Source organism: Saccostrea echinata, unplaced genomic scaffold (genome assembly GCF_033153115.1).
Source record: "Saccostrea echinata isolate AGI-Se365-2 ecotype Australia unplaced genomic scaffold, CSIRO_AGI_Sech_v1 ptg000022l, whole genome shotgun sequence".
NCBI classification, from domain to species: Eukaryota; Metazoa; Mollusca; class Bivalvia; order Ostreida; family Ostreidae; genus Saccostrea; species Saccostrea echinata.
This window is the reverse complement of record NW_026889771.1, coordinates 9,107,501-9,131,380: the sequence shown is the minus strand read 5'-3', so window position 1 is coordinate 9,131,380 and position 23,880 is coordinate 9,107,501. Positions and strand designations below refer to the sequence as shown.

At 33.9% G+C, this 23,880-nt stretch overlaps 3 protein-coding genes across 21 annotated transcripts in view; 2 read left to right on the top strand and 1 right to left on the bottom strand.

Annotated features, from left to right (window-relative positions):
* LOC133190359 (rap1 GTPase-GDP dissociation stimulator 1-B-like) overlaps positions 1-403 on the top strand; it is a 40,431-nt gene extending 40,028 nt beyond the window's left edge. For both annotated transcript variants that reach the window (XM_061325936.1, XM_061325937.1), the window contains one exon: positions 242-403. The gene's annotated coding sequence lies outside the window, so the exon portion shown is untranslated. The remainder of the gene's footprint in view (positions 1-241) is intronic.
* The window catches only part of LOC133190361 (uncharacterized), a 231,401-nt gene that overhangs the window by 112,913 nt on the left and 94,608 nt on the right, over positions 1-23,880 (bottom strand). The gene's annotated exons all lie outside the window — the stretch shown is intronic.
* The window catches only part of LOC133190369 (RNA binding protein fox-1 homolog 2-like), a 443,535-nt gene that overhangs the window by 409,848 nt on the left and 9,807 nt on the right, over positions 1-23,880 (top strand). Inside the window, exons 1-6 of one of the 14 annotated variants that reach the window (XM_061325972.1) lie at positions 7,046-7,186; positions 7,815-7,849; positions 19,800-20,027; positions 21,155-21,205; positions 22,718-22,855; positions 23,450-23,503. In XM_061325972.1, coding sequence (XP_061181956.1) covers positions 19,803-20,027; positions 21,155-21,205; positions 22,718-22,855; positions 23,450-23,503 — 468 coding nt within the window. In that variant the 5' untranslated portion in view covers positions 7,046-7,186; positions 7,815-7,849; positions 19,800-19,802. Of the gene's footprint in view, positions 1-6,808; positions 7,187-7,814; positions 7,850-14,780; positions 14,932-16,679; positions 16,839-17,183; positions 17,278-18,366; positions 18,507-18,712; positions 18,865-19,566; positions 19,707-19,799; positions 20,028-21,154; positions 21,206-22,717; positions 22,856-23,449; positions 23,504-23,880 lie in introns of those variants that run through there. The other 13 variants (XM_061325959.1, XM_061325958.1, XM_061325968.1 and 10 more) reach the window with 13 other exon arrangements.

Sequence of the window (23,880 nt, the reverse complement as noted above, 5' to 3'; positions counted from 1 at the left end):
GGTGTTGTCATGGTTACTAGAAATAGAAATTTCCATGAAATACTTTCAAAACGCTACTACTCCTAGTTTTCATTTGATTTCAATATAACTTGTCACAAAAGTAGACTACATTAAGATACATAATTCTATTTATTGTTGCATGTTGCAATGTTTCAAATCCAAGTGCTACTTTTCTTTTGTTATACAAACAGACCAGTAGAGCTACAGTCTCATCAGAGACTTCTGGTTTTACATGTACTAGTGTTATACATGTATATGAAAATGTTACCGACAAAAATTTCCATGGAATGTATTGTAAAACTCCCCAGCAATCAATTCAATTATCTCTTTAAATGTATTTGCTGTATACTGGTAAGAATTTTGAAAAATGATAGAAAATAAAACCCGTTCTCATAGTTTTTAATGAAGAGTTATCTCTCTTGGGAAAACTTGGTCATTAGAGGGGTATCCGAGGTATTGGTAATGTGATATTAATAACCTTGGGGAGTTTCTATTCTTAATATTACTTAGTGATATGAACTTCAGTTGACATTTGCAGGGTGGAGAATTATATTGATGTAATTATATTGCTGAGTGCAGTCACCCGCGATTTTGTTAGGACTAATGGCGGGATAGAGTTTCCTCTCATTTTTAACCTTTTCTGTGCTTTCAGCAATTTTGTAAAAGCTTAAATATAAACGTTTGATTTTTTAATGCCAAGACTTTTTCACAAAATTTAGCACAGAACAAAGATGGTGGAAATATCCAACTGAAAAATGCAAATTAAGTCCTTTTTGTGACTTACCAAATATATGCACTGTGTACAGTACATGCGATACCAGAAGAAATATTCATATACAATAACTTTGTTATACTTCTGTTTTCTTATCAAAGTGTCTGCGCCATATTTTATGCTTCAATTTTCATGTTCAATGCATACAGTGTATATGAAATAAGAGGCATAGATTGCCTGGATAGAACTTCATTTTCGAAGGTTCAAAGATTTGTTTGCCCTGGAATTAATTGGGAAATACCATCTTGAATGCATATGAAATAAACATGCAAAAGTATAGAACACTAGAAATACATTATAGAATTTGCAACATTTTACTTCATTCTTTATTAAGATGTTATAACGTTATTTTTAATTCAATAAATCGCAAGCCATGACGACCCATCTATGTTTCACATCCATGAATTCTTTATTTGATCTTTATTCTATTAATCAATTCATTGTTGTGCAGTGTATAATGAGTGCATTCTTTCCTTGGAATATCGACCCAACGTCATAAAGATGGATGGCAGAGATTGAGATCAATATGGTACCCTCTATTTTTCTCATCTTCTTGATTAATACGTCGCTAAATTTTTAAATTCTCATCAACGTGCGATTTCCCGGATAATTCCAACCCTTAATTGTCATTGTGCGATTAGTGTACATGTCAGAATCGATACGGAATCGTGTTACATTAGAAGATGCGGGGTCTGGGTCAAAAGATTGGCGGATCTAATGACTGTCTATAGATGCTGTGGGCCATGAATCTGTACTCCAAATTAAAGCACAAAATATCAATTAAATAAACTGCTGTTTATGACCATCTTCCAGTTAACTATTTAGATCATTCCTGTATGAAGTTGTTCGAAAAAGTCAACATATATGACAATATTAAATTGATATTATAATAAAATTTGTGTGAAAAATTTTTATCCATTAACCCCTCCCCCATCCCAGACAATGGCGAAAAATCGTATTCAGAGTTGGGAGGGGGAAGGTTTCAAATATCTAACAATTCATGTGAAAATGCTCACCGTGATTTGGTTTGAATCATCCGAAGATAAATAGTTTAAATATGTGGGAAGGACAGTTATCCCCCCTTCAATTGATATTGAAGAAAATCGACCTTTGCTGGCCCTCCCCAGATAACACTTTACTGTGTAAGGTGTATTTTCTCTTTAAAAAAAAAACGATTGAAGTGTCCATTACAAGAATACTCGTTTTTTTAATGCAATGTCATGATTAGTTGTTATTATTAATTTTCTTGTGCACATTTTACATTAAAGGATTAATTTTATTGTAAATGGCAGAGACAATGCATGGACATTTTAATTTCCCTGTTTTGGCAATGCGCAATGCTTAATCATGCACTTTAAAAGTTAGTGTAAACATTAAATATATTGTCATTACATATATATTAAATAACTTTGACATGTGGTTAAAATTGACATTTCTGTTTTGTCATATCTGTGCATAGCGACATACATGCATGTATATATTTACATTAAAATAATTACACTTCTTATAAATGTTTATTGCCGCTTTAAGAGAGATCGGATTGTGATTCTGAAATCTATCCTTAAACTATATACACTGATAGCCCTTTTAGAAAATATCACAAGTAGAAATGAAGCACATATTGACATACCATATATTTTTCTGTTTTTTAAAAAGCCGTTTAAAACCCTTTGTTTGTTTTAGAGGGGTATTATATGAACGATGGAAATCCGGATCACGGTGTTTTCATTTCGTAAATGACTTTTTCTTTTAAAGTAAACATTAAATATTTTGTTATCCTTAGTATTGAGAAATCAGCGGACATTATCGTGCGCGTGGCATGTTTATTTTATGTATTTGATTTCCTGCATGATAGATTGATTATGCTGTCTTTGGTTATATTCTACCCAGTATGTGAGAGGGATACGGAAATATTAGGGAGATAAACCTGTTATAATCATGGGATTGTTACGTCCTTGTTACGCACATTTAAGAGCTAGATTGTGATAATACGATTTGGATATTTAAAAAAATCTCTAAATTTTTTATGAGTGATTTTAGCACCGAAAGTTTCAGTGATATATACGGCTTTTCACACAGCCATTGAAAAAAAAATGAAAAATAACAAATTAAACACAGGTGCATAAAACCTAATACGAATAAATTATACTTAGAATACGTTTGCTATTGACCCCCCCCCCCCCCCCCACACACACACAGACGCACTTTAAGAGATGAATATTAATGATTTCGTAAAAGTCAACTTGTCAAGTTAGCCTCAGTTTATCCATTGGCAAGCGAGGATGGCCATGAATTTTGGTCTGTAACGCTCCCCGGCGGACCGAAAGGCTCTCGAAGATTATTGCACACCCACAGCCCAAAATCAACATGTTCATATATACAGGATTTGCCTAATGGACATAGTATAATTAAAATATCTCTCTTGTGTGCAAATTCTCTCCTTGCGAATATTTTTCTACCCCTTTAAATGGATTAAAAAAAGGAAGAAGACATTTTGTCGAGGTGTCATTGAGACACAAAACCATGCAAGATTACATCGTTAAAAAACAACTGCTAAGTGAATCAATTTTATTGTATATTCTAGATTTTATCTCAAGCGACTTTTAAAATCTGTTCTTTTTAGACTACTCAACTCAGCGAGAGTTGTACCTGATCTAAGATACTTTAAAACTAATCAATCATAATGCCTTTGACAAAAAAGTTAAACCCCAGGTCTGTATGTAAACATTCAATATAGAAAACATATCGAAATGCACGATGCTTAAGTATAGTACACAGTTCGTTAATTTAAATAAAAAATATATCACTGATTCAATATGAAACAACCCCTTACCCTTCCCCCTTAGTGGAATTGAGGGGACGGGGGTGTAGGTTGCGATTGTACCCCCCCCTCCAATAAAAAGACTCGGAAATATCAGTTTTAAAACAAAATAAATTAAATTTTCATCGGTTTAAAGTAATGTTGCTAGTTTTCATTATTTAATAATATAAAGGGGGGGGGGTCTCAACAATGCATTAGAATCCATCAAAATCAGTGGTACTTAACATTAAAAATCTTTGTTTATATAGTGAGAGTACCCCTCCCACACAATTCTTTGCACCTCACTTTCTGGAGACTAGTGATGCCCCAGGTAGCCAGTTTAAGTTGCAGCAAACAAAGCTTTTCATGGTTTTTTCATTGAATTTTAGTAGATGTGAGTTGGATGCACAGTTGCGGGCGGGGGGGGGGGGGCTCAACCCCGGTCCGTATTTAACATGTACATGTATAAAATTTACGATGTATTCTAAATAAAAAAAATTAAAAAAAAAAAAAATGAATGAAACCAAACATTTTATAAAATGATAACCAAGAGTCCTGGTTCCGGCCGAACACAATTGGTTGATGGATAAAAAGGATGTCAAGATTCAACACCCCCCCCCCTCCCCGCAATGTAGTCGCCAATTTAAAAGTATTTTATTAGTACTTGGACAGATTTACCCTGCTTAACATGGACGTGCATATGACTTTAGTTCTCTGTATGAATTCACTTAAGTCAGCTAAAAACATAAAGTACTGGCTTGAGTGGCTTCACATTAGAATCTGATTATACGTTAAATAAAAATTGGCCTACTATTCAAGATCATGCATACATGTAGCACATGGTTTTAAGTAAATATACCTACAGATATGTATAAAAACACAGGTATTTTTTAACTTCCATAAAATTGTGTATCTAGATTCGTAAAAGGTTGACAAGGACCGCTTCACACAGATATATATTTTAAGTCAGCATTGTGAATTTGACACCTCTTTTCTGCATGGTTCATGGGCATAAAATACGACATTTTTTTGCCGTCTGATTACATTATCAATTCTAGACTTTATCTTGAAACGCGTAAAGGGACCGTTGTATGAAAATCAGAACTGAAACAAAAACAAACGTTACATAAAACAAAATAAGAAGTTTTTATGCTAGTCTCTTTTTTTCCAGTGGATCTCTTTTTCATCAGAATTGAAAAAAAGGCAAACATATCAATTTAACCCTGAAAACAAAAGTTTAATGATTGGTTAATGCATGTAAAGAAAATAAGAAAAAGACCAATCATATTCTCCCTGGACAAAAGGATGTCCTTTTTGCACTAATAATGAATGATGTATTTTCCCGCGGTAATTATCTGAATTTTGTAATCATACTATTTCATGCAACTTTTTTTTCTTTTGGACCTGAATTATGGTTCTTAAAAATTATATCTAAATTTTGTAGCTGTCTTTCCCAAATGACTGCAGATTTGCGATGTTTCAAATTAACAAGAACAGACATGGGTTACCCCATATCCAAGATATTCGACTTTTAATTTATTCGAATTTTCATTATGCTCAGATAATTTCTAATTAAAAGAAACTATTTACTGATAAAACGTCAGAGATACTCAAGCTGTAGAAAGTCAACTATACAATGGCCATAAATATCCTAAAATGACATAATATTTAGGCTACTGAGTTTCAACATCTTTTGTTGATTAAAATATATGCATGTACTAAGGAAACTGCATGTACATATATAACGTTACATGCGTGTATAGTGACTTATTATCACAACGTTGCAGATGCCTAAAAAATAGTTTTAATTTCCCATAGAACATACACTAAATATAATTAACCGTATAATTTTAAAGATGTATTTAACAGCTCACTCATTTTCAGAAATATTTTAATCCAAATAGCATGTTACAGGCCTGTAGCAACGTTTTCAAAGTGAAAGGGGGGGGGGGCTCCGAAAAAATCCCGCGTACTATGGGCCTGTGCTACATGTGTACCATCTAACTTTCCAATATTAGAATCTTCTGTAAAAATTCGAAACAAGTCCAAGCAAAGATCAAAGATAGCCCAATTCTTTAAATAGCAAAACTATAGATCTATCAAGGATAGATTTTTATTTTTTTTTAATTTTGTGCTATTAAAGTACTATCACTCAATGTATAGGCAGATGTTAAAGATGGGTCAACAAGAGTAATCAATGAACTCGTCTAGAGATGCATTGACGGCCGTTATTAAACGCAAAGTAAAGCGCGAGATCGGTTGCGGCTGTGGAGCGTCACTGAACATTCCTTCGTCATAGAATAAAATCCGACATTTAACACTTTATATAGACTTTGAATATAGAGACGTTTTGAAGATAAACTTCATTTTTGTTTCAAGAAATGTTTTTATTTACAAAAATAGTATATTTTCGTGTTTATAAACTGCATGAGTAGTGCAATGACCTAGCATCGTTTTAGATAACTCAGCCCCTATAGGGCTTGAGTAAAAAACCTGCACTTGTTATGAAACTGGTGTATAGTTCTTCCTCATGTCCGTAGCAAATACTGATACCCATTCTACATGATCTAAGCGTCGCTATCGAACGGTGCACATACCTGTGCTTGCAAGACCAAATAGACTAGGTTTACACACGTGCGAAGATCCTTTCCGACGAGCTCGGCAAATCACGTTGCTTTGCCGAGAAGTTACGATTGCAGGTGTTTAACCATAATATCCATTCCGTTATTTAAAAAAAAAAGAGAAAAAAACACACATAGTTAATGATTAACATTCTCACTCAAAAGAAAATGTACGGCAATTAACGAACAATAATCATGACAGGTATATAATTGGTGAAAAGATTTATCACTATCAATCGAAGGATGACCTATATACAATGTATTTTCGTGAAAAAGACTGAGGAGGCAGCGAGCGTAGGAATATGAAAACTTTTTATTTCCTTTTCTGGGGAAAAGTGATTTTCTTAAAATCTTTTAACGTTAATTTTGTTTTCTTTAACGAAATAAATATACATCATTATTCTTAACATTTGTTGTAATGTTGTATCTACTGATCATGAATGGAACTATTTTCTTCGGAGCAATTGTGTGAAGAGTACCTGACTTTAGTAATATATCTTGAATAGATAATATGCACTGATCGAATATATTAAAAAAAGAAGAACTTTATTGCACTTAGGCATACGACCACCAGAGGGCGCGCTGCATATCATAAACATAGAGAAGACTCAGCAGCTGACTCATGTGAACTTAGCGAAGCGGAGGTTTATTTGAAAACAGGAAGGTTACAGCGGATATAACAGACCGGAAAATAGAATCGAGTCTACAATGGACTCTAATGTTAATGTACCACTTTAAATCTCTGGTTTATAGCGAGTAAACTTATTTTCACACAAGCCATCAAGTGTCATCTCGAAAACCTCTGAAGCGTGATTTTTGCGTTGACAGTCCAACATGGCGGAGGTAGCCACACAAGTCTCTGTTCCTATTCTCGATATGAATTTGTACATGAATAACATCAAGACAGAGTATCAGGGAAAAGTTGGGCCATCATTGACACAGATTTCTGGAAGTAATTTCGAGGAGAACAAAGAAAATGAAGGCCATGTTGAGGTAAGAAATTATCGATAAATTTTAGGTCCCATTAAAGAGCCATCTGTCATATGTTCCTTTCGTGTAAACAAAAAGAGCACGTGTGATACACAAGGTATTACAAATTTATTCTTTTATTAGAGATATTTACCGTGAGACTTAATGGGTTACAAAACTTGTCAACACAGTCTTATCTGTTTCTGTTCCTCAGGACTTTTTCCTTGTTAAAAACAGTAGAAAATTTGAACCTCACTTTCTACATACATGGACAGTTATTCTATATCCAAGATAATAAGTAACACTCGCTTATTACTTTAAAAAATATAACATTTTCATTCAAAATTGCCCAGTAGGTTAAAAGACATGAAAGGCTATAGCCTTTTGTAGCCACCCTCTCCCAGCAGGTGCTTGTCTCAAGTTTGACAGTACTGTACACAGTGTCTGATTATACTGACATTTCTTTTGTTATGAAATGAATGTCTTACTCTATGAATATGAAAAATATTTATGTAGCATGAATTAAGCCTGATTGACAGTATATACATTTTTTAAATCGATTATAACATCTCTTTCTACACTTTTACATTGATTGATGAAAGCTGCATGAGTAAACCAACTGTAACTGAAAACATATCTCAACTTTTTTTAGAATTTCAGGGAATTTGACAAAAATGACAACCCTTGGTAAGAAAATGCAATGCATTGTAGTTGACAAAAATAAATTTGGAAGTGTTCACAAGAGCTGCATCTCATAAATAGCATGCAACAAAACCTCTGTATTCTTTATTTTTTGCAAAAACCACTTGTTATAATGTACTATATTAACAATGGTACATGTATGAAGCATGACCAGTATCTTATTCAGAATTCATAACTGTAAAACAATTGTAGTACCCTGTCTCTTAGAATACAGGGGTTTAAGGTACTTGTATCCATTTTTCCCTGACTCTGGACTGCAAGAATTAGTATTTGTGTACAGTTGAAATGAAGTACTGATGATTGCCTACTAAAACAATATTCTAAGTATTGTTTGATTCATTTATTGCATGGAATTGATATTTTAAGTTGGAATATTTTAAGCATGCATGTGGTTTTGCCGTCATGACTTGACAATTAACACTGCTCTTTTCCCTGTAGGTGTGATGCTAGATCTACATTGTAACAGTACTTTAAATTCTTTCTTGCTAGGTTACCTTACTGTCTTTTTTTATCCTTCTCTAAAAAGATTAAATATTAATAGATAATCTTTAGCTTTCAAAGTTTGAAATGCTAGATTGGCTGCCTTTCTTCTTGAACGTCTCACAGTGCAAAAAGAAAACAAACAAACAAAACAAGACCCTCCGCAACCATAAGAAATTCTGATGGTCATATAATTGATGTGTACCCATTTGATCATTGAATTATTAATTATTCAAAAGTTTACTTTTCACCATATTGATTTTACGAGATAATGAACTGAGTTCAGCTATTCCCTTGACTCTCCATTCCTCGAATTTTCATCTAGAAAAAGAACATTTGAAGAAGAACAATACCATTAAAGTCACAATCTTAAGCTGGTAACGTGTCCCAGAACTGTTCTATGTGTGTGTGTGTGTATGGATTACGGGTCCTGCTATGCCTTTGTTGCTTGCAAATATGTTGCATGCACAAATAAAACATGGTTTTATTTGAAAATTAGGATTTTATTAGGATCTCTATTAGATATTTTTCCCTGACAAAGCAACATAAAATAGCATGAATTTTTCATCAAGTTAAGTAAATGCAAGACCCCTTTTCATATTGATTATGCCCACATAAGGGCCTTTGTGTAAGTCTATATGACAGTTTATATTCATACTTTATTGCTATGTTTTTGTATAATAATTTGGGTGCACATTTGTATTTTAGAAGGTGACACTTTGTAGTTATGTAATCTATATGCATGATGGATTTTTTTCCTTGTAGATCATTGAAGTTATTTCGAGATATTTTTTAGTCAAACTATAATGGTGAATACTTGTTTGGATGTATATTTTGCCTGAGTCAACTTCCTGACTTAGCCAGCAAAAGGCGTCGTGAAGGGATCATGTTTAAGTGCGTAATGTGGTACACACTTATCAGGGGTAGTGTAATTGCGTAGAAAATGTTGTAATTGACAAACTAACAAGCAAAGTCATTGGTTAAGTATGTGTAAAACAAGACAGATGCTATCTGTCATGTGAAATGTGTCTGTTGTGTAAAACTTAAAAAGATGCATGCCTTAAATGACTGGGAACTTATCCACACAACAATAAAATTTCCCTGAAAACTTTGTTCACATTTCCCCTAAAAATCATAATGCATTAGTGTCCTTTTTCCCCCAGTGCTTCTGATGAATATTGATAAGTATTCGATGCTAATAATGTTGCCAGCTTTCACAGTTAACAATATTCTTACCTACGGCAATGTGTTTGCTTAGAGTGACAGGAAAATTCAACTTGACAGAAGGTAACTGTGTAGATTTATACCAAGTAAGGTCAATGAATTAATAAAAAAAAATATTCTGTTTTAAACATGTTAGATTAAAGTGCATATCAAGTGTTTCGCAAGTACATTCAAGAGTCACCAAGCACAATTTTCCAACCTGGGCCAGAGTAAAATGTTAATGGTCCTAAATAGTGCAGGTGCCTGAGGCTAAATTCTCTATATTTACGGAACACGATAATTACAAGTGTGATAGCCTGGTAACGAGTATGAGAGAAAAAGTAAATGGGCAAGTTTTAGTACAAACTATACAAAGTTTTCCAACACGATAAGAAAACTGAACTAAAAAAAAGTATGTGAAGGTACATAGATCATTTAAAGAGAATATTGTTCTAAAATTAGTAAAGGGTCACTAAACATGATCTGAATCTTTTTGTTTGCAGTGCTACAATACATGTTTGGACATAATTGATATTGATCAAAAGAAATCTAAGTCCTGGGTATGTGATTTATGAATTGGTTGACTTGTGTCTCCAATGACAAGAGCTTTGTTTTCTGTCTATTGATCCATTCTTTCCTTTATCGCCAGTTGATAGGGATTCTAGAAGTATCCCTTAGGTATTTGTCTCCCTGGTATTAGATTCTGTCATTAGGGTGTTTAGAGTCATGTCTTAATCAGTCAATTGACATTTTATCGAATCTTTAAACCACTTTATTCATGTTTCTCAATGTAGTAGATAAAATGCAAATATTATAGATCAGGGGAAGGTGTAGAGGTTATCGGTATTCAAATATGCAAATTGGTCTTAACTCGATTTTAATGGGTAAGTGAAAGTGATTAGATAAACCCACTCCAAGACCCCCCCCCCCCCCAAAATCTAGCATCAATTTGTATCTCCATCATAGTTGATTTATTTATGAAAAAGTGGATGGGAAGGGGTGACCAAGTGAAATTTTGATCCAATACCAAAATTCCAACAGCAAGCAGAAACATATTCACTTTGAGATTTAATTATTGAAATTTGTTGAACAATGAGATATTTGTAGAAATTAAATAAAGCCTATATTGTTTAGAATGGACTGGCAGGTTAACAGTAGATTAGCCAGATAGTTTAAATTAGTCAACAAGCTAGTCTTTATCCTTAAATAATCCTGACATACTTGATTATATACACAAATCACAGACCACATTTACAGCCCCAAACAAACAAGATTAAGAGGTTATTGTTGGCTGAATTTCAACAATATTAGCTTATATTATGTGGGGGGATAAAACTGAACTTAGCCTTTGTGTTATTCATTCATGTACACATGAGACTATGTGATAAATTCTCCAAAGAGGAACTAATACACAGTCATATGATTGTTACGGTGAATCTGTATTATTCAAAAGTTTATGAAGTGTAAATTTTAGATTGGATTGAATAACTTCAAATTAAAATCTGGAAATCAATCAAATTTAATTTTCTTTTTTTAAAGGAGAAATTATTTCCCTTTATAAGTCAATTCAACAAGTATGTAATTTGTTATTGGGAAATTTTCAAAACATAGAATTGGCAAATCTTTTTGAGAGAGAAATGTTTCCTCAAATTATGAAAAAATTCAAGTGATGTGTCCAAAATGCTTCCAGGGAAAATGTTGCTTCTTCTTTTGATAGAGCTCTAGAGGTAACTCTGGATTTAACTTCACTTCAAAGCAAAACTAGCTATGCTTTAAATTTAGGGAAACGATAAAACACAGGTAATGATTCAATAAATCTGAAAAGATTAGGCTTGGTTAATAGACATCTTCTTCCCTGTGGCTTAAGGGGATCTGCATCCTCGGGGAAGAGTTCTGAGTAATGTTGACAGGTATTTCTTTCTTTGAAGCTGGGACAACAACTTTAATCAAAGTACTCAGGAGTACAGAGAGCCGGGCTTATTTACAAAGCTGATTTTTTTTTTACATGAGCCATACAACAGCTAAATAATGAGCTCTGCAGACATTGGAAGAATATGTACAAACAATTATAAAAATAATAATAATAATAAAAATAAGGGTTCAATGACATCTTATTTGAAAATAATTGTTAAAAATCTTATGAAAAATTTATTTTAAAATATCAAAATAAATGATAAACCAATTAGTTTTTGGGACCTAAAACCACAGTCCGAATTTATCAGGGTCAGAGTTAACATGGCACCGCCGAATGTATCTGGTTCCCTCTCCTGCTTTTCTCCGTCTTTGTAGAGAACTAGGCTACGACAACATTGACTATTAAAAAACATTACGCAGATGAACTATGGTGTTTGACTTTGGACTGAAGTTTTCAAAGTTATTACTACTGATGTTTATTTGTATAGATAAAACTTCGTTTCATTTTTGTTGCTTTATCTAGCATTTGTATTATCTCAAAAGTGGTTGAGAGTAAGTACTATATTTTTACACGTAACTTTAATTTGGCGACTATGGGGTCAACACTTCCTGCATTGAACAGGCTGACAATAGCCGGCAATTGCTCTTTGAGCAATAAGCCCGGCTAAAAATTATTCAAAATGTTGGTCTGGTGTCTTTCTTCAATATGTCTAGGATTTTCTCAATGATGGATCAAAGATAATTCTTTTTTTTAAATTCGTAAACTCTGTAACTGTTGATATTGACTAAATGTTTTGTATTTCTGATGCAATCCACCCACCCAACTTAAAGTGTGTCAGTTTCTAAGGTTTTTAGTTTTGAAAATGCATCTGGAAATAATACAAAGAACACTAATTTAAAAAGGTATCATTTACTAATGCCCCAAGAATGCTGAAATTTGAGGATCTTCAAAAGTGAAACCGAGTGTTTTAAACCTCAGAGTTACAGAGTCATAATTGGACATATGCTAAATATCAAAACTGCACTTTCCTTTTCATGCATAATGCATTGTTTGTGACATTTCAGTTGTAGCAGATCAAATGGTGCTATATTGCTCACGGGTGGTTGGTTTTTTTGCTCTCCATGTTATTTTTACTGGTACTTGGGTTTTTGTTAGATCTTGGCATTGATAATGATTAATGCAAGGGGTTGGAGCACACTGAAAAAAACCGGGCCATGCCAAGGTACCCGATCTCGGCTTTACCAGTCTCTGGGTGGATTAATTAAGTTGGAGACTATAAATCATATTACCGCTGGCTTTGTTCTCTTGTTTGCGATTCAATTTCGTAGCCGTATATGCAAATTCATTCATGTTATTTCTTGCCTAATGGAACATTTTGACTGATTGAACCTTGATAAAATACAATAGGTTTTTGTTTTCATATAAATAAATTATAACATTATTAGTCATTTTCCACCAGACTAGAGAATGTTATGCATTTAAATTTTGCATGAATAGGTTGCAGGTATATCAGTGAAGCTCTCTTTTTATTTTTTTTAGCAAGATTAGGATATATCTTAAATTCAGTCTTGCTGTGTCCATGTCACCCTATTTTTTTTATTTCATAATAGAACCCCCCCCCCCCCCCCCCCCCGACTCCTTTTCACATCTCCCATAAAAGGAATGATGGGGCAGACAATATGTGATGAAGAATACAGAATTAATTCTTAGTCAACAAAGATTGTTTCTTGTTTAAAAGCACAGATAATTCAGGGTTGGAGAAGTGCTTAAATTGGGTTAATACTATGTCATGATACAAGTTTGTTCTTTCAATCGACATTTTTTCCAAAATGCAAAGGACTGAACATGAAATATCTCCAGCTTAATTATGAAATGAAAAACCATTGATAAATTAAAGTGTTTTTTTTTTTTTAATAAAGTATGCCATCTCACATTATTGTTAATTGGAAGATTGTCATAATAGCAATATTAGAACATTGAAATATATATTAGAATTCTGTCAATTACAAACAATTAACAATTAATTTGATCAAATATTTATTAGTCACCATGTTTTCAAGCTAAACCTCAGGAGTAATGATATAATTACCAGGATTTAGCTGTCTAGGGGCTACACAACACTACATCACCACCCTTTTGATAGATGTGGGGCCTGGGGCATGCACAGCCACAACTGGCTACTAGCTGCATAGGTACTCCTATAATAATTCATTTACTCTTGCTCAGGGATGAATCTCTTGACTTTGAGATGGCCAGAAAAATAATGTGCTGTCACAACAGTTTGTCAGATGTGTCTAAGTACTCCTTGTGTATTATTTAGACCCTAGTGTGCTGAAGTGACCAAAGATAAAATATTCAGGACAAAAACTTGACATGCTAAGTGTTTGAATCCAAAGTTTTTTTTAATGCTGTGTTTACAAATGTACTGGATTTTTTGAGCTGTGGTTGCAATCTCTTGGAATTACTTTCAATTTGTTGTTTTATTAAAACAGAGAGTGTGAAAATGGTAAGTAATTCTGTTTTTCCCACTGTATTTGAAAGTCAAATTTATGAAAATCCTGTTGGGTACACATTCAATAAATCATGGCTTTCTTTTCAAATGTAATACCATTTACAGCTTAAGGTGTTAAAGGCTGGTAAAGGCAAAAGTCAAGGAAGATTTAAATTCAAAATCCAGGGCTTTGATTTGCAAATTGATCTAATCTAGGGGCCTAATCATTTATGAAACTTTCTCTTCTCTTGAAGACATGCATGTTAATGTTATTTTATATTATGAAAGTTGATCCCAGCTGTCAAATTTGTCCCAGGTTGAAACCCAAAGCAATGTGAAGGCTCTGAAAGCCCAGGTAATCAATTTAAAATTAAAGCGTTGGAGTGCTGTAATAGACAGGCAGCAAGAGATGGCCATGTTCTCTGTCATTGTTTAACAATAGCGTCACAAAGCCTGCCTGCGCTCCAGGTATTCGAGCGAATTGTGATATGACTTGACCCGTGTCCCATTACCATCTAGGCACTCTATGTTAGAACAAGGCAAATTTTACCTTGTATAGCTTGTGTTTCTCTCTGGAGGAAATTTCTTGACTTTTAGTTATGCTATGTCACAATGCCAACTTTATCTATATGACCAAGTGATTATATAGGAGGAGTTTTAAATGACCATTACTGAGGTGCGATGATAAGAAGGGCCTAGCACATCTGTTGTGCGCCTGGATTAGTTCTCATGATGGTGATACTGTCTCCATGAGAAGTTATAAAACTGACTCGGATTGTTTTTCTAAACAAGGCGAATGTGATTCTTTACATATTACCTGGATTTTTCTCACCTGAGAGTGTGTACATGCGTGTGTGTGTGTATCCTATCAATTAGTGATTGACTTTTGTATGTGCTTCGGTCAGATGTACGTGTATCTCATTATAATATCTTCCTCCTAGTGGTGGAATGTTATTGACAACACAACTTATAGCACCTGTGAGTATAATATGCAAATTTTTAGTGTTTTGTTTGACAATTGACATTATTGTCTTGTTTACATCTTTGTTGGGTTTTTTTTCTTTGTGATACGCAGTGGTGAATTCATTTTGGGGTACACATTTTTCATGTGTAATTTACTGCAAAATCAATATATGGGAGCTGGCTATAAATCACGGAAATGAAATCTATTGATTTCTGTTTTCTTTTGTGGCTCGGGCTGCATTTGTTTCCCTTCAGGTATTTTGTCGAGCTGTAAAAGAAAAAGTTGACCTAGCGAGAGGATGGGTCAATGAAAGATAGCTAAAAAAAAGGCTAGAGGGTATATCTTGTGGAAGGTCATTAGTTATCCAGTCTCTTCTTAACATGCTGTATACTAAAGAGATATCTACTGAAAGAGCAGCTGACGAGCGTTCCCTTGAGGTCAGGTGTGTTCCAGTTTGAAAAGATTAAACCCAAACTCCAGATTAACGTCAATAAGGGCTGTTGTAAATATTCTTTTGATGGCCAAATTTCATAAAGTTTAAGAAATGGATGTGTTATCTATGTTGTAAAATTTTATGACTGTCCACAAAATGTGATTGAAATAAGGGGTTGACTTCAGCTTGTGTTTGTTTACATTGACTTGTACCTTCTAATACTTTTATCCACTCTCGTGTCTTGTTTCCTGATGATTAAAGGTGTCGGGTACCTTTAAATACCCAAATAAAGCATAGTACCTACTACCAACACAGCTATGTTCGACATGCAAAACGTGCTGTCAGTTCTGAAGGGCTAGTGTCGCAAGAAGGAAATCAAATTAAATCTCCAATCTGCTGTGCTCCACTGTTGATCCATGAAATGTGCTTATAATTACAACCATTGACTCAAAGATGGCCTTTGTGATTCATGTATATATCAGACTTCAATCTATCTAAATAATCTTAGCTTTTGATCTCCCAGATGTTTGAAAGAGTAATATACCTTGCAACTCAATATACTACAAGCCTTCAAGACACCCAGGAAATTAAAACACAAATAATATTATTTAAAGTGATAAAAAAAAGATCAATCATTGTCATGCAAAGTTTTCTTGTTACCAAAGAAACTAAACTCTGTCCTCAGTAGCAATAAGAGTTACTTCCCTTCCTCTGCAGCATCAATAGATTATATGTAATTTACATGTGCATATGTACAGAATAACTGTAGATTTCTGAAATGGAATCTTTGATTGGCAGGATGTAAGTTTCATTTCTGATATTATGATGCCGTCTGCTATTCCTAATATTTTGATATTTTGGTAAAATCACAGAAAATGTATCCTATTTTTGAACCAGGGCAGAAAGTTTTTAACAAGCACAGAAAAAATGACTGGGAGTCTATAAATGAAGAAGTATGGGTATGTTTAGGATCAAATCTATGATACAGCCTTTAAAAAAAATAAGGTTTGACTGCACTGGCAGTGATAAACTCAGAAATGATATGGATCATTCTGAATGTATTCCCAGCCTCAATGTAAAGATATCATAAATCATACTCTGAGTCAAGGTTTGTTATCACAGACTTCTAAAACTAATGAATGAGGATACATTCTGTTGACAGTTTTGGAAAAATCTTGATTCCATTTTATGAGATGCTGGTTCTCAAGAAAGCCATTCACAGCCTCCCTGTTTACCCCCTTATCTTAGACGGCTCCAACTCCAAGTTTGGAACCTGCTGTTAACCAATGGATGTTGGTAGATACCATATGACCCCCATAGACAAGATGGGGCTTAATTTACACCAGATGCCAGCACATTTGTTCCCTTAGCTTCAGTTTTTGATAACACACCGCCATTTTGAATGGTGTGATTTCCAAGAGTAAAGTTGAGATTTATTTAAACATGAATCCAATGATGTGGCCAGGAGCTCCTTTGACCAAAGCTTTGGTAATGTTATTTTCAACATTTTCGTACAGTTAAAGTTATATCTTATGTAATGGGCACTTGACTGCTATGAAGGGATGTTAAAACTTATTATACACGTAGAATAATATGATGTGGGCCAGCTGTGTCCTTGTATGAAATTTTGTGTTTATAAGCTTGACTCGCACAATTTGTCAAAACAGGTATATATATATATTCAGGCTATGGTTAATTAGAAAATCAATTTATCTGTATTATAAGTGTAATTTGTGCATGAAATATGAGTATTATATTTAACCTTTCATACTGTATACAAATTGGCTCTAATGCCCGTATAATGTAGATAACGTTCGTATGGGAGTATCATTTTGTACAGTACTAGTTCAGAAACAAAATGTGGTTACCAGTGCATTCTTTGGGAGCCACTGCGAATCAAGTGTCGGACTTGCAATTTCTGAATATGGTAAAATATTTCAATATTTTAACCTTGCCATTTCTTTGTTTAGTTTAAAATATTCTTTTACTTCATCTTAGAAGGTTTACAAATTATTGTTATTTTATTTATATATCAGTGAAACGAAAATATATTTATCTATCAAGCAACAAAGCTATGACCAGTGTATTATTCACAGCTGTTAAGCTGGTTTCCATGGAAATATGCGTGTTTCTTCACACTGGGAATGAAAAGTTATGATTGGACACCCTGAAAATCCTCATTTCTGTGCTAAGTATGTTTTTAGTACCAAAGCAATTATAATGGTTTTGGAACTTGTTATATCATAAAGGAAGTAAATTATATGTAATCATAACCCTCCTATTAATAGACTGTCATTCTAAAGTCAGAAATATGTTCTCTATTGTAAATATACCTATTGGCATTATTCAAATTGCTGTCATGGAGAAGTTCTCCCTTGGGAGTTCTCAGGGGAAAAAGCTGTATGAATGAAGCTAAATTGATTTTTTCCCACTTAACTTTTAGTGTGAAATTTTCTATCAAATACTAAGGGGGGAAAATAACTCTATTAGAAAATAACTCTATTATAATGTCACAATTTATCTTTTTAGTGTTTGTCTCAATTGTTTAATTTGTTTGCAAAGTATCATTTGTGTTTAATGCTCTACCATGCAAATAAAGCAAAGATATGCCCTTGATACAACAGTTTATAGTTGTAGTACATATGTATCAAAAATAAATGGCGTAGGACTATGAACTATAATTAATTGTTAATGAGGCAATTTTAATAGTCCCATATGTGTACATACACAAAGACCAAAATCCCAGTGGGGAGGGGCTCCCAACCCAGATATTATGGCTAGTTTATTGACTAAAAGAGGATTAACGGGGATATGTAGAGGAAGTAGGTGTCACATCTGGTTATATCATGTCTGCCAAGCTGTATTATACACACACACTGTAGTGACAGTAGTCCCCTCTTCAGCTGGTCAATAATTGACATCATTTACCACTGAATCACACATAGTACTCCAATAGGAAGAATTCTCCCAATATTCATGGAAACATTGTCATGTGGTAGTGACTTCTTCGTTCTTTGGTGAATATTAAGTGGGCTGCAGCTGTTGTGGATGTGCTTTGTGTATTGTTGAGATTTTTTTTTTTTTGGATTATACATACACACCAACATTAAGATGGTGTTAGGATCTGCCATGATTCGAGCTCCAGTGGCCTTTCAGGTAAATAATGAGAAAAAAAATTCTAGGAAGATAATTATTTTTTAATTAATTTCGTGCTGCTCTTATGCATAGTCAAACAATGAGGCCATTGCAGTGTTCATAGCAGTATTAATAAGGCAGAATGATTAGTCATGGGCATCTCTTCAGCTATTGCCTAAACTGTTCAGAAATTGTGTGGCAGATTTTTGCTTCAGAGGGTGTTATTCTGAAGAGAAAGAATGCTAATTCAATTGTTACCCATGAGGCTCTCTGCAAGGCCTAAAATTGATCATTCCTTACCATGGTGCCTGTGTTGTTACATCGTAATATGGCAGAGATAAGGGGGAAATTGCCCATTCTCAACTCTTTGGACAAAAAGGTTGGAGATTTGTCAGGTTCCTATTGTCTGTTTTATGTTCTTGTATTTCATTTCAGTTTATGTGTTTAATGTAAAGGTTTTTGCAGGCCAATTTATTTTTTTCATCATTAGTTTAGTTCAGTTTTTCCAGCATTTTGTAGCAGTTGATGATTTTACAACATATGTGATGTTTATAGGAAGTTACCTTTGAGCCCAAGGGCAGTATGCTGTGTTAAAGCTGTATAATGGAGACATTGATTTTTGTAATATAGTAACTGTTACATGTGTCGCAATTAACCTGAAATTGTTAGAGAATTATAGTGCTCTTGTTGTGCTTGGTATTTGAGTCAGCTGTATTAAAGGTTGTCTAATATAAAGAGATACAATTTTTTAACAGATGATTGTATGATTATTGAAGCATATTTTCCAGCAATAAAATGTAACGGTGTGGAGCTGTCGAATGTGAAACAAATAAATCACTTGGTCTAGACTCATTGTTGACATCTGTCAACGGACTTGTAACACACAAAGCCAAAACTGTCATACTGAACAATTTAAACAAAATTTGTTCTGACATGGGATGTGAAACAATCAGAATGGTATTAGTTTGCACCTAAACTCAATTTCCTGTTGCATTTAGGTAGAATTTGGTTGATGCTCATTGACTAAGGTGTGGTAGTTGGGTATAGGCTTTTAGCACACATTCATGCTATGTGCAGTTCAGACTGCATGTTCTAGTTATACTTGGAATAGGATCACATCAAGTAGGAAGGAAGTGAGTACTTGTAACTTAGTTGAGGAAGGCTTGAGCTTTTGTTTGGTGTGGTGTACATTATTTGTCATTAATGGCGGACTCAGACATGGTATCATTGTGTTTTTTTCTGCATCTGTGACTGATGTAAATATGATGGTTACTCATTGTTTGTTGCTTAATTGTTTACTTTTCTTTTTTACAGCACATGGTGCAGAATCAAATGACATCTGCGTATCCTTATGCAGCACAGACAGGCATAGATGAATATGGCCACCCCCAACAAGTCGTAGTTACTAGTCAGCCAGTTTCTGTGGCACCCTCAGCAGAACAGGCTGCCACATTCAAAGCCGACTCAGCCACCTACCCCACCACCACAGTCGCTGCCAATGGGGGTGTCGAACAGCAGACGGTAAGACCTGGAAGTCTCAGTGTACGTTTCAACTCTTTATTTCTAGGCATGAGCCTGATTGAGTTTGCCTGGCCATAGGTCTGCCAATATAATTTGCTGCTGTGTGGTTCTAGCACCATTGTGGCCTTATTAGCAGAGATTCACTTTCAAAGTTACAGTTTGTTTTAGATTCAATAAGATGTTCTGGTAAATTTGTTGTTTAGCATGTGATGTGTAAAATCTGTGATAGTTTCTCTATATTGTCTGACATCAGTATTGATTCCCCATATGGTTATCTATTTTGCACACATTTGAAAACAGCTTCTTTGAAAATAACTTAGTTATAAGTGTATAGTCCCGCTGGTCATATTTTGTGTGTAGATGAATGCTCAATTTGTAACTAGATGTTCCCCGTTGAATAACGAGGGCTCTGAAGCCGAAGTATCGATTGCTTATTTAACTGTGTGGATTTACTTGAGCAATGTCTGACACTATCACAGATCTAAAGTCTAATTATATTGATGTAATAGTGCTAAGAATCATCCAGCATTGTGCCTTCATCTCCCTATATATATCTCATCGTGATTCCGCTGTCATGCTTGACTGCATTTTTTTATCATACTCTTAGTCTGGTAAATGCTAGTGAATGAAAGAGTTGAAACGGTCAGAGAAAAACATCAAAAGAGATTTCTCAATTTGTTTAACTAATTGATAAAAGTACAGTTTCAGTTTCGTCAGTGACTGTATAAAGAAACATTATATTACACAGATCAGATGTTTCCTCTATCTAGATTGATAAACTAAGTCATGTAAGTAGTGTTTATCTCTTACTCTGGAAGAGAGAAATTCTTGTAATGAAGCTTGTGTGCCAAGACAATACCAAAGATTAGAGTGTACTCTGAAAGTAGAATGAGTCACTTCATTCTAAACATAGATACAATCTGATAGCCACGAGTGTGATGAGGAGAAGAAATTTAATATGAAAACTCTTCCTTGTAGGCTAAGTCTAAGATACTTCATATCTTCATATTTCATACTCATCTCAAATGTTCCTCTTCAAAAAAAATGAAATTTAAAGAAGCTTAAATTAAGAACATCTCTCAGTCTTCATGTTACTAGGTCAGTGGTAAGCGTTTCTTTTCTATACATGTATGTGAATTTTATTTTAGGGAATTCCAAGAGCATACCCTTATGAAGAAATGCTGGCAGGGATCAACAAGGTTCATCACTTACTGCATGTTATAAACACACTCCTACCATCCCCCAGTCATCTTAAAAACAAATTAGCTAATACCAATATTAATTATTCAGAAACTTTGGACCATAAGGGTCTAGCGAGACCATACAACTCCCAGAGCTTGTTAGTGAGTTGACCTATAGGATATTTTACAGATAGGGGAATTCTAGGGGAAAAGGTCAAATCCTCAAGCTTCTCTGAGATCTGTATGGTTTCTATTTATCACAATATTTATATAACAGTGTGTGGTGTTTGGAAGATGGTTTTTAGTTTATTTTATTAACATGAAGGTTTTTTAGTTTTCAAGATAGGGAGAAGGTAGAATCAAGATGACTGTTTTCTGTGAAAAAAGGAAGTGCTTTAACAAAAAAAAAAAAAAAAGAAAAGAAAAAGAAAAATGAAGAACTTAAGAACCAACATTGAGGAAGTTCTCATGAAATGATGACATTTAAGAGTATCTTTCCTTCTCCTTATTTTAAATGTTTTTGGTTTTTTACTTTGCATCATGTTTTCTTCCTCTTCTCAAGGCTTCTCAAGGCTCTCTTATCCTAACCTATTTTTTTTAGCTGCAAAAATCCCCCCAAAATATCAAGCCTTGAGATTAGGACTTGGTGATTTGAAAGTTTTTTGTTTCCAGTTTGAGCTTGGGTATTGGCAAATCCAGTTATTATATTTCTACACATATATATGTATTTGAAGACTGTGTTTTTGATATTGCTTTTTTGAGAGCAAAGAAGTACTGGTTTTCCAAAATGCTTAAATTTTACATAAAGTTTGTTACAGAAATGTTTATCGGTGATGTTTTAAAAAAAAAAAAAAAAAAAAAAGCAATATCGAATCAGAAAAATGGGTGATTAGATATGCAAAAAAGGGCAAAATCACTTTGTAATGAAGTATTGACTATCATATTACCTATTTTTCTTAGGTTTGATCGCCTATCTGACAAATGCCTTGACTAATTTAGAATATATATTTATGTATGATTTGAAACATAAAACTTAGGGCTAGCTGCTTTGTAGGATCAGATGCACTTATCTTTCATATCAATTAACATGGATACTGTAGTCAGTTAACAATTAGATTTAATGGATGTTTTGCAATCAGTGGATTAATCTGAAAACTTTATCAAGTCCATCAGCTAGATTGAACAAGAGCTGAAATTCTACCCATGTTAATTCTTTTGTCTTTGTTTCAACAAATTGTTTACAGAATAAAATATGGCCGAGTAGATGAGATCTGTCAGTGTCTACTGCAGACTTTAGGCTGAAGGCCTCAGATGGTCATTATAAGGAGTTTCTCTTATTGATTTTATGTATAAAACTACGATTTTCGTCTTAGAAGTCTTTCTTGTAATTTCCCCCACAAAGTCGCTGTAAATGACAGAAGAACTATTGATTTCTGGATCATGTTCCACGGTTTGGCATCCTTTTGCTATCCCCTAACGGATGAAAATCACAAACGGAATGGTTTAAATTTTTTTTTATCGTTTTTGTAGCAGACAGATTTGGAGGCCGAGCAGTCTTCAGCTCAACCTGGAACAACGACTACTCCCAACTCTGTGGGACCAAAACGTCTTCATGTGTCAAATATCCCCTTCCGATTCCGGGAGGCAGATCTAAAAAGCTTACTAGGGGTGAGTGTCCAATACATGAAGTCTCTCTACCCCTCCCATCAAAAGAACAGACACATTGTACTGAAAGCAATAAAAAAAATAAAATAGAAATGATAAGAAACCTAAAGGTGATCCATTACAGTTTCTTAGAGGTGACAAACATCCTTTCTTCTTTCTTGACTGCTTTGATAGTCATGATGCCATTTTATTGGCAGTGTAAGATTTATTTGACTTGATGAGTGGAAGACATTTGCTTCTCACACTACCCCTGACCACTGTCTGTATTGATTGGCCTGTTCACATGCAGGGCTCTGAGAACTAAAGCAATTAGGGGGACCAAGACTTTTCATGGTTGATTACTAGTTTTGTATAATCATAATACTATAGTATTAGATTATTATTTGGTACTATTTCTTATAGTTTTCTTTAAAGGCTTTAAAGTCCAAATACAAGAATCTTAAATTAATAATGAAATATACAACGATTAAAAACAATCCTATCATTCAAATATCACTATAATTTTCTTTGAAATTGAACAGTTTTCTAAGGTGCAATTAATAGAATTTTAATGAATTTAATTTTATTTCTTAATAATATTTTGTCTTCTTTTTGCAGCAATTTGGGAAAATCATTGATGTGGAGATCATTTTTAACGAGCGTGGATCCAAGGTAAGACAATCTTCTCGTACTGAATCATCATTGTCTCTATATGATTTGATGTTTTTTAAAGTCAATCTCAGATTTAAAAAAAATGAAAAAAAAAAGAAATACATATTCCCTGTAAATGAAGAGATTTAATTTATTGATAATTATTGATATATGATGATTCAAGACTGATTTGTATACAATATACATATATTGATTATTTGAAAAAAATGTTTAATAAATATTATTTGCAACATCTTGGTGCATTAATATGGTAAAACTAGAATGAAAAATGAATTGTTGGAGATAGTAAATGAAATCCTTCTAAGCTGTGCATTTCAAAAGGTAAATGCACTTTACTTAGGACATAAACATCTACTCAATAAAAGTAAGCCATCTAT